At 43.7% G+C, this 14,221-nt stretch overlaps 1 protein-coding gene across 1 annotated transcript in view; it reads right to left on the reverse strand.

The window, feature by feature from the left end:
* Window positions 1–14,221, reverse strand: part of UBL3 (ubiquitin like 3) — a 310,133-nt gene that overhangs the window by 14,453 nt on the left and 281,459 nt on the right. Inside the window, exon 4 of the mRNA XM_078657134.1 lies at window positions 995–1,072. Within this exon, the coding sequence (XP_078513260.1) occupies window positions 995–1,072 (78 nt within the window). The remainder of the gene's footprint in view (window positions 1–994; window positions 1,073–14,221) is intronic.

The following is a 14,221-nucleotide window of genomic DNA, read 5'->3' on the forward strand; positions in this document are numbered from 1 at the left end:
AGATTCATTTTTGCTAGCCATCCACATTCAGTGACTCATAGCGTGTGGTGAAAACTCTCCTGCCTAAGGGTAAAATGTTCTCCTTTTGAAGTGATATAATATTTTTCATAAATGCAGCAGCCTTGGTACTACAGACCCAAAAGCAATTAATGTAGTCTGAGCTATATAAAGGCTATACATTCATAAAGAAAAGGTGAAAAAAGAAGAGAAACCGATCAGACAAAAATCCCTCAATTCCAAGTGGTACGTTCCGAGTCAAGGCACAAAATCTAAATAAATACTTTCTGATTATTAATTATTTGACTCAATGAAGAACTGAGACAATGCTGTACAAATTGTATGAGGCCTGTGGATGCCTGGAAGGAAGAACAAAAATGAACATGACACAGTCAGATGCTTACAAATGCACTTTAAATTTGAAAATAAGTTCCCAAGATTTTTCGGAGGTATGACTGTGTTCACCTTAAAGGACAGAGCAAGATGAAGCACGTAAGAGCCAAATCTGATGACATTTCCATTTGAAACTGATGAATGCGAAAACTTGACCTCCAAATTTCAAACTCCAAAGTGGCCAAAGCCAGGGAGATTCTTCTATCTAATCCTGCAGCAAAGTTCTGAGGAACACTCATTTTCCTGCTGCAATAGGGGGGACCCTACTTCCAAAATATAATGGGAAAAGAAAGGCTAAACGCCACAGCTCTGGCCAACAAAACAGAAGCTATGCAACGAAGTGGCCCTAGCATGCGATCCCACTGTGACTGAATTCTGTGTCTGTAGGCTGCACACATCTCTAACGCGAGGACACTTAAATCACTTAGCTATACTACGGATTTAAGACTCCGTTATGGGTTTCCCAAGAACTACAACTTTGCCATCCTTTAATTAGTGAACGGGACATTCCACACTTTGAAAGTTTTTACCACTTTTCAGAGGGTGGATTCACATTCAGCGCGGCAAGCAGATGTGCTTATGAGTAAGGGCATCTTTAACGTACCTTGAGAGTTCGGTTCTGGCAAAGTCTCTCTCGCCACCAAGTGCATCACTGTGGTTTTTCCCAGCGGCAGCTTTAGTGCTGTTTTGAAAACAAACAAGGACAGTGGTTAAACATATTGTCTCGTAGTTCAACACGTAATCTACATGATACTATACTTTTAATCACCTCCTCGTGAAATGGAGTTCTAAAAAGAAGCACAAAGTTTTTGTTTTGTTTAATTACAATGTAGATTAACTGATATCCTGATATACTGTTACGCTCAGGTCTAATACTGAACATCAATTGCTAAAGACGAAAAAAAAGGAAATAGTTAAAAACATCAACACTTATTACATAATACCATGTTTTTTCACAACTAGCTTACGTCAATGCGTAGATTTTAGCACACTTTATCAGTCTGTGGTGCCCCAATATGCAAAACTCCAAACCCATGATGACAGACTGGATATATATTTGTATAGCAGGTGTTTTAATAAGGGCCTTACAGCCATGTGATGCATTTTATAAGAACAAAGAATGTCAAATTTGCGGAATGCTCAGTTCATAGGATCCATAGCTTCATACATTAAGGGATATTTTGCACACTTCTGATTTGCTTATTCGGATAAAATCCACAAAACATCAGTTCAATTCCTCTCATCCAAAAAACTACAATAAGCACACCAAATGCAAACAAAACCAATCCTGAAAAAAATAATTATAGGCACACATCAGCAAGTAGAACTTACATAAAAATGCTAAACACTCACTTCCCTTTGCCAACACATGCCCCCTTCTAATATGCTCTCCCTCCCCCCAACTCTGCATTCTGGATAGGGTGAGAAACCTATCCAATACCCAATGGACCAATCCTCAATCAAGGACTTATGATGGTTAGATACAAAGCTATAGAGATTAATTTCTGCCCCTTCCCGTTAGGCCACCAGTTGCCTATTGAAACAGCCAATTGGGCTTCTCTTCCGGGACCTAGCCCTTGGATAAGTGCAAAGACTGAGAATGCAAGTCATGTTAGGGGAAGGGTGACACTAGGGTCCACACAAATACTGCATGGGAAATGATTATGCGAAATTCAAAGTATAACGATTTAACAGCTGAGCCATGGGTAATGCACAAACCCACACGAACAATGACAATACCCTCCTGACGCAATGTGAGTAATAAGATATTTGCTTTTTGTCCCATGAACCTGTACATTTGTGGGACGGGTTGTCTGACTAATCATAAACCGAGGGGGCTGCACAACCCCAAAGCTGCCCTTGTCTCAGTATTGGCTCAACCCAGCTACGTTTAGCTTAAACAAACATTATAACACTAAATCAGTACAACAAATACAAATAATAAAGCAATCCTTAATGGCATGATTGAACTGCAAGCTAGGGTGCAAGCAACACCCCTCTGGGGTGTGGTATATTGTTCCTCCCACCCAACCCCATGTTCAGGTGTGGTGTTTACGTCCCAAGCACACAATAGCAATGGGATATTTTCCCACAAAATGGTTCATGAAACAATACCTGCTTCAGGAACTGTGGAAGTGGAAAGATAAAATTATCTGTTCTACACAGCCAATTTGATTCCAAGCAGAGATTAACATTCTGGTTAGCAAATCAGTTCTCCAAGACAACTGCCAGGACAACTATACACTTATATTTCTATTGCTTTATGAACACTGCACAGCTTTACAACAAAACAATCAAAGGACCGGAACCAATAGCTACCTTCTTGAGCCTTTTGTACCAGGTTTTGTGTAAATCCATCCAACAGTTTTTGTTGAAGCGGAGAGAAAAGAGCACTGTGCACATCTGAATGGGATATGCATTATTTTGAGGCTCTATGCATTTCTTTTCTTTCCTAACCCACCTTGACCAATGAGTACAAAGCTTTCCGAGGCCAAACCTGGGAGCACAAATAGCTTGTTTTCTGGAAAGCTTTGACGAGATTTATCATGGATGAAGCCCTGATTTGTACAGGTAAAGCGCAACCTAATTATAACTTCATAGTTTATACATAATCTAGTGCTTACAGCAACCTGATCTCACAACGGGTACTGCAATTGATAAGATCTGTATTACAGGGTATTGGAAGACGTCTAGAAGATGCGTTGTAATACACGGAGTTCCCTTTGAAAACACATTGTTATAGGCAAAATAAAACTTGTATTACAAACCTGTTTTAAAACACTTAAACAAAACACTGGCAAAGCCAACAGGTCTCGCTTTTTGGACCTATTTTCTTTGTCAATGCTTTTTGGCAATGCTGAAAGCATCAGTAAAAAGCAAAAACATAAAATAAAGATGTGATGGCGCAACCACAGTTAGTGGCTGCATCATTCTGTATGAGCGTTCATGCTCATCACACATGCACATATCTACCTAATGACACTGGAACTATTTTCTTTATGGACTTATTTAACATGGTTTATGGATTAATTTAACATGGTGAGCACCACTTAGACTGGCCAATAAAAAAAATAATTGTAAGTATGCAAATGTGCTGTCATAGGGGGCCAGTAGCAATCTGCTGCTTGAATCCCCACTCCTCCCCGATCTTCAATCTCGTGCTTGCTGGTTCCAGCTAAGAAAGTGGAAAAAATAATGAATCTTGAGCTGGTGGAGTTCATTCAGAAGAATTATCTTCTGGATCAAACAGTTTTGTTTCAGAAGCGGCCACAGCACTGAGACGGCCATGATTAATGCAACAGAGGAGATAAGAGCTGCTCTTGATCAGAGAGGAAGTGCAGTCCTTGTTTTGCTCTATCTGTCGGTGGCGCGCGACACTTCGATCATGGCTGATCGATCGTCTTCATGACATTCGTACAAAGGGGGTCACCTTGACACTTTGGAGGTCCTTCCTCACGGGGGAGAGCAAACAGTGGCTTTAAAAGACTTTGTCTCCACACCTTGCTTGTGGGGTTCCTCAGGGGTCTTCTTTAAGCCCCTCACTATTTAATGTTTATGTAACTTTACTGGCAATGCTGGTCTTTGGTTTCTCACTAACATCATATGCTGACAAGTACATTTTCATGTCTCTATCCATCAAAGATACCAACACAGGAACCAGACTGCATGCAATCTGTCAGCAATTGGATGAACAACAATTGACTGACGCTAAACTCTGGTAAAACAGAAGTTATCCTTAAAAATTAGCAGTGGAAGGAGACCGGTAAAGAGACTATGTTACACGAGAGGAAAAAACAAGGTGGACAAGGAAAGTCACTGAATCAGCAGCACCGGAAATGAGTGACAACAAAGCCAACCAATGGTAAGCAATAGGTGGGCTGTAAGCCACTGTAAGTTCTTGGTAAGGCCACAACTGGTCTTTTGCAACCAGACAACTTGAGCTGTCGGAAAGGCTTGACCTCAATACGATGTCTGCTGGTGACTGGAAAACACAAGCACCAATGTTCACTGTTGTTTTTTAGGTCTCGACAACAGCATTGCTTATATCATTGTCGAGATATACAGTAAGGCTTTCAAAAGTCTACCCAAAACTGCGGATCGGGTACAGTTCATGTGAGGCAGGCGCGTGCACATCGCCAGCCACATCCCACACCATTTGTCCGAGCCTCGGCATCAGACTTCAAAGGAAGCCGCTCCCCAGCCCCCCTCCGCAGAATGCCAGAGCTTGTTTTGCTGAGTAGCGCTGCCTCACTAAAGTGTCTAAGCCGCTCCCCCGCCACGCAATGCAGAGAGCTTTTTTTTTGGGTTGTTCAGTGCACATTAAGCTTGGGCTCCTCTCGGCTGCAGACATTACACGCCCGGCCCCCCTTGTGCGCATTCGAACTTTACATTTAAAACCTCCTGGGCTCCCCTAGTGTTCAGACAGGCCTCAGCAGTGCACCCCACGCTGCGGTCCTCGCTCTGTTGTTGCCACTTCCATGTTGCTGCCGCTCCTGCTGCTCTCCTACAGGCTCGTTTGCTCCGACTGCACTGGGATCTCTCAAGCAGGGTGGAGTGGCCTAATCTTCTGTGCCAGCCACTGACGCGCGCACTCTTCCTTCGGGTGGGGCACTTCCGGCAAGCCTGCTCTCCTGCACGCATTCCGCCTGCCAAATGCTCCCTCATCGGCCAGCAGCACCTCCCCGTCCGGCTGCTTCCCAGGAAACATTTCAATTTTAGTGGTAATTTATTACGTTTATATATATAATTATCTCGCAACCTCACCTAAGATCTCACAGCAGCTCACAACTTTGAAATAAAAGCAGGAAATGCGGCTGGAGTTGCTGCTAATGTCTTAATTTCGCCGAGATGACCATGAACCCGGAAATGCCCACTGTTCAATCAGGAAAAAAGAAGACATGCAATTGAGGAGTCCCAGATAAGGGTTTCTATTTTATTGTTTTACATTGGGATACGCACACATACTTAATACAAATATCTGCCTCGGTTTATAAGCGAAACCTTTGTACGCGACCGCGAATCAGGACAGACATAACTTTGTCCCCAAAGTAGGCAAGGGCGGGTTAATGTATCCATACGTACAAGAGAACTACAAATCAATCCAACTTAGCAGAAATATAAAGGAATTATTTTTAAAGGAAACACGAAAGGAAACGGGAAATCTGTGTGCCTACTTAAAACGGTGGCGTAAACATCCCTTAAGCAAACGTGTGGACCCTGTGCCCAAGTCATTTAAATACTGTACATGAAAACAAACATGCCCCTTTATTTACGTGTTTGAGCCTTTAATGCACCAGGGTGCTGATCGCATGAAAGTGAGCGAGGCACGCCAGTCCAGACATGCCAAAGAGAGGTGTTTTGTCTGTTGGTTAAGTGACTCTTCTTGCCTGCTGCAGTGCATCGGCACAGCCCCTGACAGCCCGCGGGATCTTAGGAGTGGTTGTTCAATGCCGTGCATAGATCATCACTTTGAGAGAATACCACTTAATTCGAACATCCAGATGAGCCATGTGCTTGCACTGTGTGGGACTCTAAACGCTCTGTCCCGTGCTCGGTGTCATCCCGTAACATAGTGTTGTTTGTGCGCAGATGCCATGGCAGCATGACCGGCCGCTTTAATTTTAATTTTTTTGCAATTTTTATAGAGCGCAGACTGTACACCAAGGTATTAAAGCGCTTTACGCGAGCACCAGTTACATTACCCAAGGTCACTTTTTTAGGAAGCCGCTCCCACCCACCCCAATGCCGAGAGCATGTTTAACTTTCTGGCAGTTCACGCTTTTTTACATAAATTAACTTCGGTGAAACCAACTCCTCGAGCCTGGCATTCCTTGACACACTGACAGACACACACACACACACAGAGACACACAGCAGGTTGTTAGCATACATTTTAGGAGCGATGATGAGGCATGATGGCAGTCAAGTGGCTGTGCAGTGGCCAAGTGTCTAGAGCTCTACCGTAACTTGTAAGATCCCTATAACATGGCTTCCGGCTACTTTTACAACACAGTGGCCCATCTGATATGTGCATTAACGTGCATACTGCAAGGCGGTTACTTCAATGGACATCCGGAGACCGCATCATAAACTTTGTTCCTGCTTTTCAATATTCTGAATACAATTAGCTGACTGCAGATGGAAATTAAATACCAACTGCTACAATACAGTAAACTATACAGCATCAGTAATTTAGTTCTGAAGCAGTGATAGCACAAGTTAAAAACACGAAGAACAGCACACATCATCCATCACAGGATTCTTTATGTTATTTCCCCATGTGAGATGGAGTGGGTCCGATTTTAAGTTATTAAGTTACTATTTACTGAAAGTAAGGGCAACGGAGCAAATTCAGCTAGGCTGCTAAATTCTCTGAACAGCAAGGCGTTACTGTTTTGTGCCAAATTCAGCTAAGGATGGCTGTGTTGAGAGCATGGATGAAGTAACATTATTCCCAGATTGTTCAGCACCAAAGAATAGTTACATGGATCATATGTTGAAGAGGAGATGTACTCTAGAACGAACCAAGGAAGATTTGGTGAAAAGCATGCACATTGTCTTTCATTCATTCAAAGAGGCTTTATTTCTGCAATTGCTGCCATAAAAGCACAATAATACAGCATTGTAAATACAACATCTTGAGACAACATATAAAAAATGAAGTAAATTAAAAAAGGAGCAGATAGTAAAACTAATTATATATACACCCCGGGTAACAAGAAGGTGGCAATAAAGAGAGGGTCTTGCCCCCTCATGTTTTTAACCCGTAGAGTACTTTAGGCATGGGCAAGTGTGACAATTAATAACAGTTTTTAGGGCCATATTAGAAATTGTCAGCATATGGCATAATCCATTAAAAAATATAAATAAACAAAAAAACAAAGTTAAAAGTAAGCATCAATTAATAGCATTTAAAATCAGGGAAATCGATATCGCCAATATTCCTCCCCAAGGTTAGGCTCAATTGCATTCTTGCCCTAGGGTTTTCCTGTCTTCACCAGATTCCAAAACCCTCTTGGATCTCTATCATCTAGGGCTTTCTTGAAGGCCTGCCATCTATCAATTTCCCATTCAGATTTCGCATCTAAAATAATTTTCTTAAAAGATGCCCTTGCCCCCCTAATCTGTACAATGTCGCCCTCTCAAAGTTTAGACAATAGGGCATTCTTTACTTCTCTACATGCCCTATTGTATCAGGGGTTAATGCCTCCTTGCTCCTTTCTTTTGTGGATTGAGGTGCTATAAAAAAAAGCTCTGCCAGGTTTCCAACCATAGCCAAGTGGTTATCCCCCAGCTCTTCTATAGAATCGGTGACACCGTAATTATCTGTAATTGAACTTGCCCTTACCAAAAAAGGTATGATGGATTTATACAGGTAAGACCTTGCCTCAGGTGATTGTGAAAATGTTCCCTAGCGGATTCTTCTGTCTCCGTCAATTGCAATTAGATTCGAAGGGGGCAGCAAAGTCTCAACCGCTCCTGCTACCGGTTGGCACTAATCCAGGGTGACAACCAGCGGATTATGATCGCTTTCAGTGCGGGACTGTACCTGGAAATTCACAATCCTACGCCAGATATCCACCTTCACCAAAATATAATCGATTGCGGAGGTCTGGCCATTTCTTTCAAACGTGTAATTCCCTGGGTTATCCGCTAGCAGTCGACCATTACATGCCCTCAGTAAATAACGGAGAGTAAGTGAGGTCAGCTGCAGGCTTAAAGGGGTCCAACCCCTCACCGGGTAATGGTTACACATTGGGATTCCCCCACGTTGAATCCTCATCCTTAGTTATAGGGTGGGGTAAACCATTTAGGGGTTCAAAGAGGCAGTTGAAATCCCCACCAATGATCGGAAAAACTTGCTTAGGCAGCGACGAAAGAAAAGTGGACAAACAATCTAACATCTGCGAAGTCAGCCCATATCTAACAGGGCGAGAGTAAACATTAATAATGGCCACCTCAGGGAAGTTTTTAAGGGTGAGAATGATACATAAAATATCGGAGGATTGGGTGGCTATCGGCTTCACTGAACAACCAAGATGTGTACCGACCCAGATACCCAACCCCCGATGGTCTGCCCCATGGTCCCTGAACAGCTGCTTTACAATAGGTGGCATACCCAAGTGGCATACCCAACTCTATGCAGAGATTTCAAGGCCCAGGTCTCCTGGAGTAAGATCTCATGGGTATCTATGAATTCGACCCAGTCCGGGTGGTACATTTTCGCATTTAACCCAGCTATGTTCCAGGCCAGCATCCTTATTCCTGATGATAAAACTGCCGTGGTACTCTGCGAACCCTTAGTAGGAACCCCTATCCTTTGGGCCACAAACAAGATCTCCCCCTCAGGGCCACCGGTAGTTTTAACAGTGGCCTCAGAGTGGCTAGCAACTGTCCCTATATCATTCTCTACTTGTACCAAATCGTTGATTGTCGACGGAGGGTAGTCAAAAGCCACTAGTCCTTGAGGTAATTCAGCTTCTGAGGCCTCAAGTATAGGAGTATGCTCTCCCCGCTCGATTAAATTGGGCAAACTCCCCACCTTACTAGGCAGACTATTATCTATAACCTCCTCATTGTCATCAATGGTTCCCCTAACAATTCCTTCTCTCGTTAATTCCCTATTCAAAATCAATGTCTGATCATGGGTCACAATTCCCTCACCAAATCGCAGTGTACGTGAGTGTTGGCCCTTGGGATTAAAGAATTGGGTACTGAATGTCAGTCAATCTACCTGATCCAGGATGCTGAATCTATTACTTAGAGGGAGAACTGGTGGTAGGAAAGTATCATAGTTGCGACTTCTGTTAGCACTTCCAGCCTGTGCTCTTAATTCCCTACCGTCCCATCGAATACCCCTAACTCTCTAAAGGAAGGTAGGGGAAATAAGAAGGGTAAACATGAGTTAAAGAGAAAGACTGGATCCCAGTGGCCACCCGTGTCTGATACCAATCGCATATGTTGTCAACAACCCGCCTGTCTCGAAAGTTAATCAAAATGCAATCACCCTCGATCTACTTCTTTTTTTGACCCACCCAGCTTACTCTACGGGCATATACAATTTCACCATGTACCTGCGGTGGAAGTGGTCTGTTATTATTTAACCAATGGGTACACTTATTTTTTAAGACAGAATACGACTCCTCTTTGCCTTGTTCCAACCCAGGGACACCCGCCAATACAACAACATACGGGATAGATTCAGGTGGTAAGTCAACACATGGCAACCTAGAGTTCATTATGCCACGACTAGGAGAGCGCCTGCGAGATTCATAAGGTTTATCTTTTCTCAGCAAATCAGGTTCTGAACCACCCCCCTGAGAAGGAATCACTAGATTCGTGTTCACAATAGGTACTCCCCCACCATGCATTACATTAACAAGGTTCCCTGTGGTACCAACATCAGTGTGCCTGCTCGAAGGGGCTAGTATTGTATTAGAGGGCAATGGAATGGGAGGATTAGTACGAGCGGGGGGTTACACATTATATTTGATGTTACTACAGGTGACACAGTGTGAAACCCCGTGGCGAGTTGTTGTTAGCATGGTTGGGTACAGGACATGATTCAAGACGCAAACGTTTTTCCTCTATTGAAGAGAGTCTCTCAAGAAGTGGTAGCAGGGATGTGGCGAGTAGGGCTCCCATTTTCACCCAGTAATCCTCTCCAGTTATAGGTAAATGGACATCCACCAGCCGAGTCTCCAATATAGGTGGCATTTCTGCGGATTCCATCTCACCAGTCCTAATGGATGTATGCATTTTGGCGTTTTTATGCCTCTGCGGGCCCTCGCCCCGCTTTCTCTTTATTGCAGAATCCGGCAACCGAGCCGTGGCTTGCAATGAGGAGCTGTGAGCGGACCTCGTTAGAAGACGAGGGGGTGTGCTACAAACAAACTATTTGGAAGACAGGACAGCAGGCAAGATGTTAAATGCGGGGTTCAGGACAGAAACTGTGTTAGCTGGACTCTCTGAGGCCTGCAAAGACTCATGACTGCCTCCTGCACGGCGATAGAGCTAGTGGCTGAGTCTGTGGGTTGCTCGGGTGACCTTGCATGCATTAGCCCGCCCAAAGATGAACGTTTTGATAAAATGGGGTCCAGCGATAAACGCCGTTCAGTCAGAGCTATTTCGTGGGCTAGTACCGATGTTGCACTAATTAGGAACTGGTCCAGTGTCCTCACCACTGACCCACCCGTAACAGAGCTCATCCCTTTTCCTCCTTTGGTGGCCATCAATATGTTGGAACACAGCAACTGATCCAAGAGTCGGAACGCCAAGTGAAGGTAAATAACACCAATATACCTATCTACTGATTACACACTGATCTTATGATACTGGTTCGGTCAGAGATCCTCCGATCTCGAACGGACTCAAACGGGCCCGCCCTTGGCCTGGGCTTCGCCCGGCGCACGCCCACCCGCGTTCCGCGTAGCGGGTGCCGCGAGGCGTTAAGTAGCAGCTGGCGGGAAGGGCTAATGCGCCTCAGGTGATATAGGCAAGTGGCTGCTGGGTTCTGAAGTCCGTCTCTGAATCTCCAAATCTCCCCCGGTAAAAAAACACCTCCAGTGATGCGGTATGGTCTTTCCCCAATCCAGTAGAGGTTCTTCCTTCTCAGCATACAGGCATTTAGTGAAGCTGCAGGCTGGATGAATCCAATGTGTCATAGCAGGGAATTTTTCCAGAGTCTGTAACAGGTGGACTGGGGAAAGGTAAAGGGTGGAAGACTGCGGGAGGTGCAGTTAACAACCATTAGATAATTTGTGCGCTAGAAACGGAGGGTGGTTAGAATCAAACAAGCCATGAATTTGAGATGAGATGGAGAAAGCTGAATCACCAGAGATAAAGAACTTAATTTACTCAGGAGCTTGGCAGTAAATGCGGTTGGTCTGAAAAAAATATTTGTTATCAAAAGTTTCTTCCAGGATGTGCCATTGTACCTAACAGAGTGGATGCACATTTTATAGCAGCATACGAGATGAGAAAAGACAAAGAAGAAAAGGCTCTTTTCACTGATTTCTAAGACTACGAAAGCATCCAACCAACCAATCAACATTTAAATTGTGAAAAGAGAACAATCTAAATCAGTAATACTCAAGCTGCGGTCCGGGGGCCACATGTGGCCCTCCTGACCTTTACATGCAGCCCCTGATCAACAGAAGCACTGAGCTGCTGATCACTCGATTCAGCACCAACATTAAACAGATGTTCCACATACAGGCAAGCCTTTATTTAAAGGTTAATTGGAGTTAAAGAAAGGAAGTGACTAGGTTGTCCTGCACCACTTATCTTTAGGAACACCTTTACTTTCAAAGCCATCTTGCACCAAAAGTGCACCCCCCTCCCCGGCCACCATGGATTGCCACCATGCTGGCTGGCATCGATGTGGCTCTGGGTCATATAACAGACCAAGCTTTGTGGCCCATGGAAAAATAAATGCATAAATAACATAGGCTTTTAAGTAAATATTTATGATAGAAGCTTAATAATAAGAGGTAAGCCGTGTGAGAAGTTCTGCACTAGTTTACCAAATTTATGAACTGGCTCATCAGACATAAAATGAAACTGTAATGGGTAGGATACAATGACCTTTTATAGCAAGGTTAATTTTGGCTACTGCATTTGTTTGAATGAGTTTGGCACAAAAAAATGATATGCCACTGCAAAGTCTAGTTTGCATTCATTTAGCAAGGGCTTAGCAGAGCAGGGTTCAAAATGTGCACGGAAAGTTATAGGTTCTAGAAGTCACAAATCTATGCACAATTACTAACACCCTCTAGTAACCGTAACCATAAGCATACAACTCTCATTCATCAGGAGGCAGGTACTTTCTCGATATTTCAGTTATTAGGCAACGCAAATATTTCTATAGGAGATGTGTATTGCATTGCAAATAAGGTTTTGGGAGCCAAAATCGGCACAAACATTGATTTCGGTGTACGAAGCCCTAAACCGAAGACAGCAATGAAGGATGCATAACATCCGACAAGTCCCAGTGCAAAGAGAAAGTCTTTTAGAACCTGTACTAGCTGTATTGGATACAGGCTTATTAGTACAGTTCATGTCTATGCACGTGTCGAAGACCATTTGCCTTCTTGGTTTCCTTCTTGGTATGACATTTGTAAAAAGACTGGTGTAACTGTTTCCAGAGTGGAAATGGGAGATAACCTTCCAAAATGACATGGGAGTGATGTGAAGTGATTCCTCAGTGGAAAAAATTAAAGAGATAAGGTTAAATGTGATAAAGAACATTTCTGCTTACATTATTGAAAAGCATCCATGAGCACCAGTGGTTCCTCCCTTAAGGCAAAGGAGCGTCGCGCCCCCCTCCATTCACAGTGCAACAAGCATGAAAAATTAAATGTCGATAAAGAGATTTCATTACCATTTTACTTTTCGTTTCAGTCGAGCAGCGTGGTAGCGCTGGGCGGGGCCATAGCTGCAGACTAGCAGCAGAGAGCAGTGTTGCTAGCTGCTCCAGTTTAAACTGTGCATGTCACTCTGGCCGGCTGTCTTGGAACGGCCAGCCTGACATGCGCATTTCAAACCTCTCCACCCGGCTGTATTAGACAGCTGGGTAGAGAGCCGGCACAGGTTCCCAGTGCCTGATGGAGCATCAAAGCAGCCCATTCCAACCTATCCTGGAGCTGCTCTGATGCTGCTAAGATTATAAGCAACATGACAGAAGCGTTCGGATTCACAGAAGGGTATTGGCTGAGGCTCAAGGAGGACTCCAGCTCCTAACTGCATTCCTGAAGAAACACACAGCAGAGGAGAACAAAGCCTGGGGTAAGTACATATAAAAAATATTTATTGGTAGGTGCAGTGTGGTGGTTTTGAAGCAACCCTGGCTTGTTTCGCCGCAGTTTTCCTCTCAGCAACATTTGGAAAAGCGGTGGTAGAAGAGGTTATCATCGGCCGCTCTATTCAGTTCTTTCCACTTCAATAAACAGGCCGGTGCTTTGTCAGCTGGGGTCTGTTCTGCTTGTGGGCTTGAGGCAGGGAAAACTCTAGGATCAAAAAAACGAAGTAAACATTTGGCATGTAAATCACTCAACAAATGTCACGCAAAAATTGGAACTTTCAAATTAAAAAAATGCAGCCTAAACTTTTGTGTTTCAATGCAATATATTTTTACTGAATTGAGTGACGTTTATTTAAAGTATAAGTTGAAGTTTATTCAATGTATAAGTTGAAGGTGAAAAGTGGCTAACAGCTTTTGTCTTTTAAAAACTGCATAAGGCAGGAAAAGGGACAGTGCCTGTCAAGCTTGGCCAGACTATATTTCTAGTTAACCACTAGTTTCACTTGTTTGAGGGCTGAGTCAGAGCCAGGCATTTGGCTAGACCCAGGCTCGAGCCAGGCTAACTCGTCTACTTCTATTGGTGGACTCTTCTGTTTGATGCTGACGTAGGTGAAAACACTGAGTAAGGCACCCCTCACATTCCTTTCCTATGCGTGTGAATGCTAAAATGGGAGCTTCCATTGCCAAATGGGATAGAATGGGTCCAAACGTTACCGCAGCTTTCTCCAGCAGTAACCATTCACACAAGTTCAGCTTCATTGCAAACGGCTCCATTTCACAAACAACAAGCATTTACAATGCAACGGTCTCACCTTTGCAACAGTTGGAGCTATTGGCATTGTAAATGACAACATTTTTATTTATGTGTTGGTTCTGAAAACAGATAAATAAATGACATTGTCATTTACAATGCCAATAGCTTAATCTCTCGCAAACGTGAGACCTAAAAACATTCCCCCTACTTGAGAAGTAAGGGCACCTCGCAAAGAGAGCAAAGGTTCAGATCAACGAAAGACCGACATGTTCAAT

Source organism: Lissotriton helveticus, chromosome 8 (genome assembly GCF_964261635.1).
Source record: "Lissotriton helveticus chromosome 8, aLisHel1.1, whole genome shotgun sequence".
Taxonomy (NCBI): domain Eukaryota; kingdom Metazoa; phylum Chordata; class Amphibia; order Caudata; family Salamandridae; genus Lissotriton; species Lissotriton helveticus.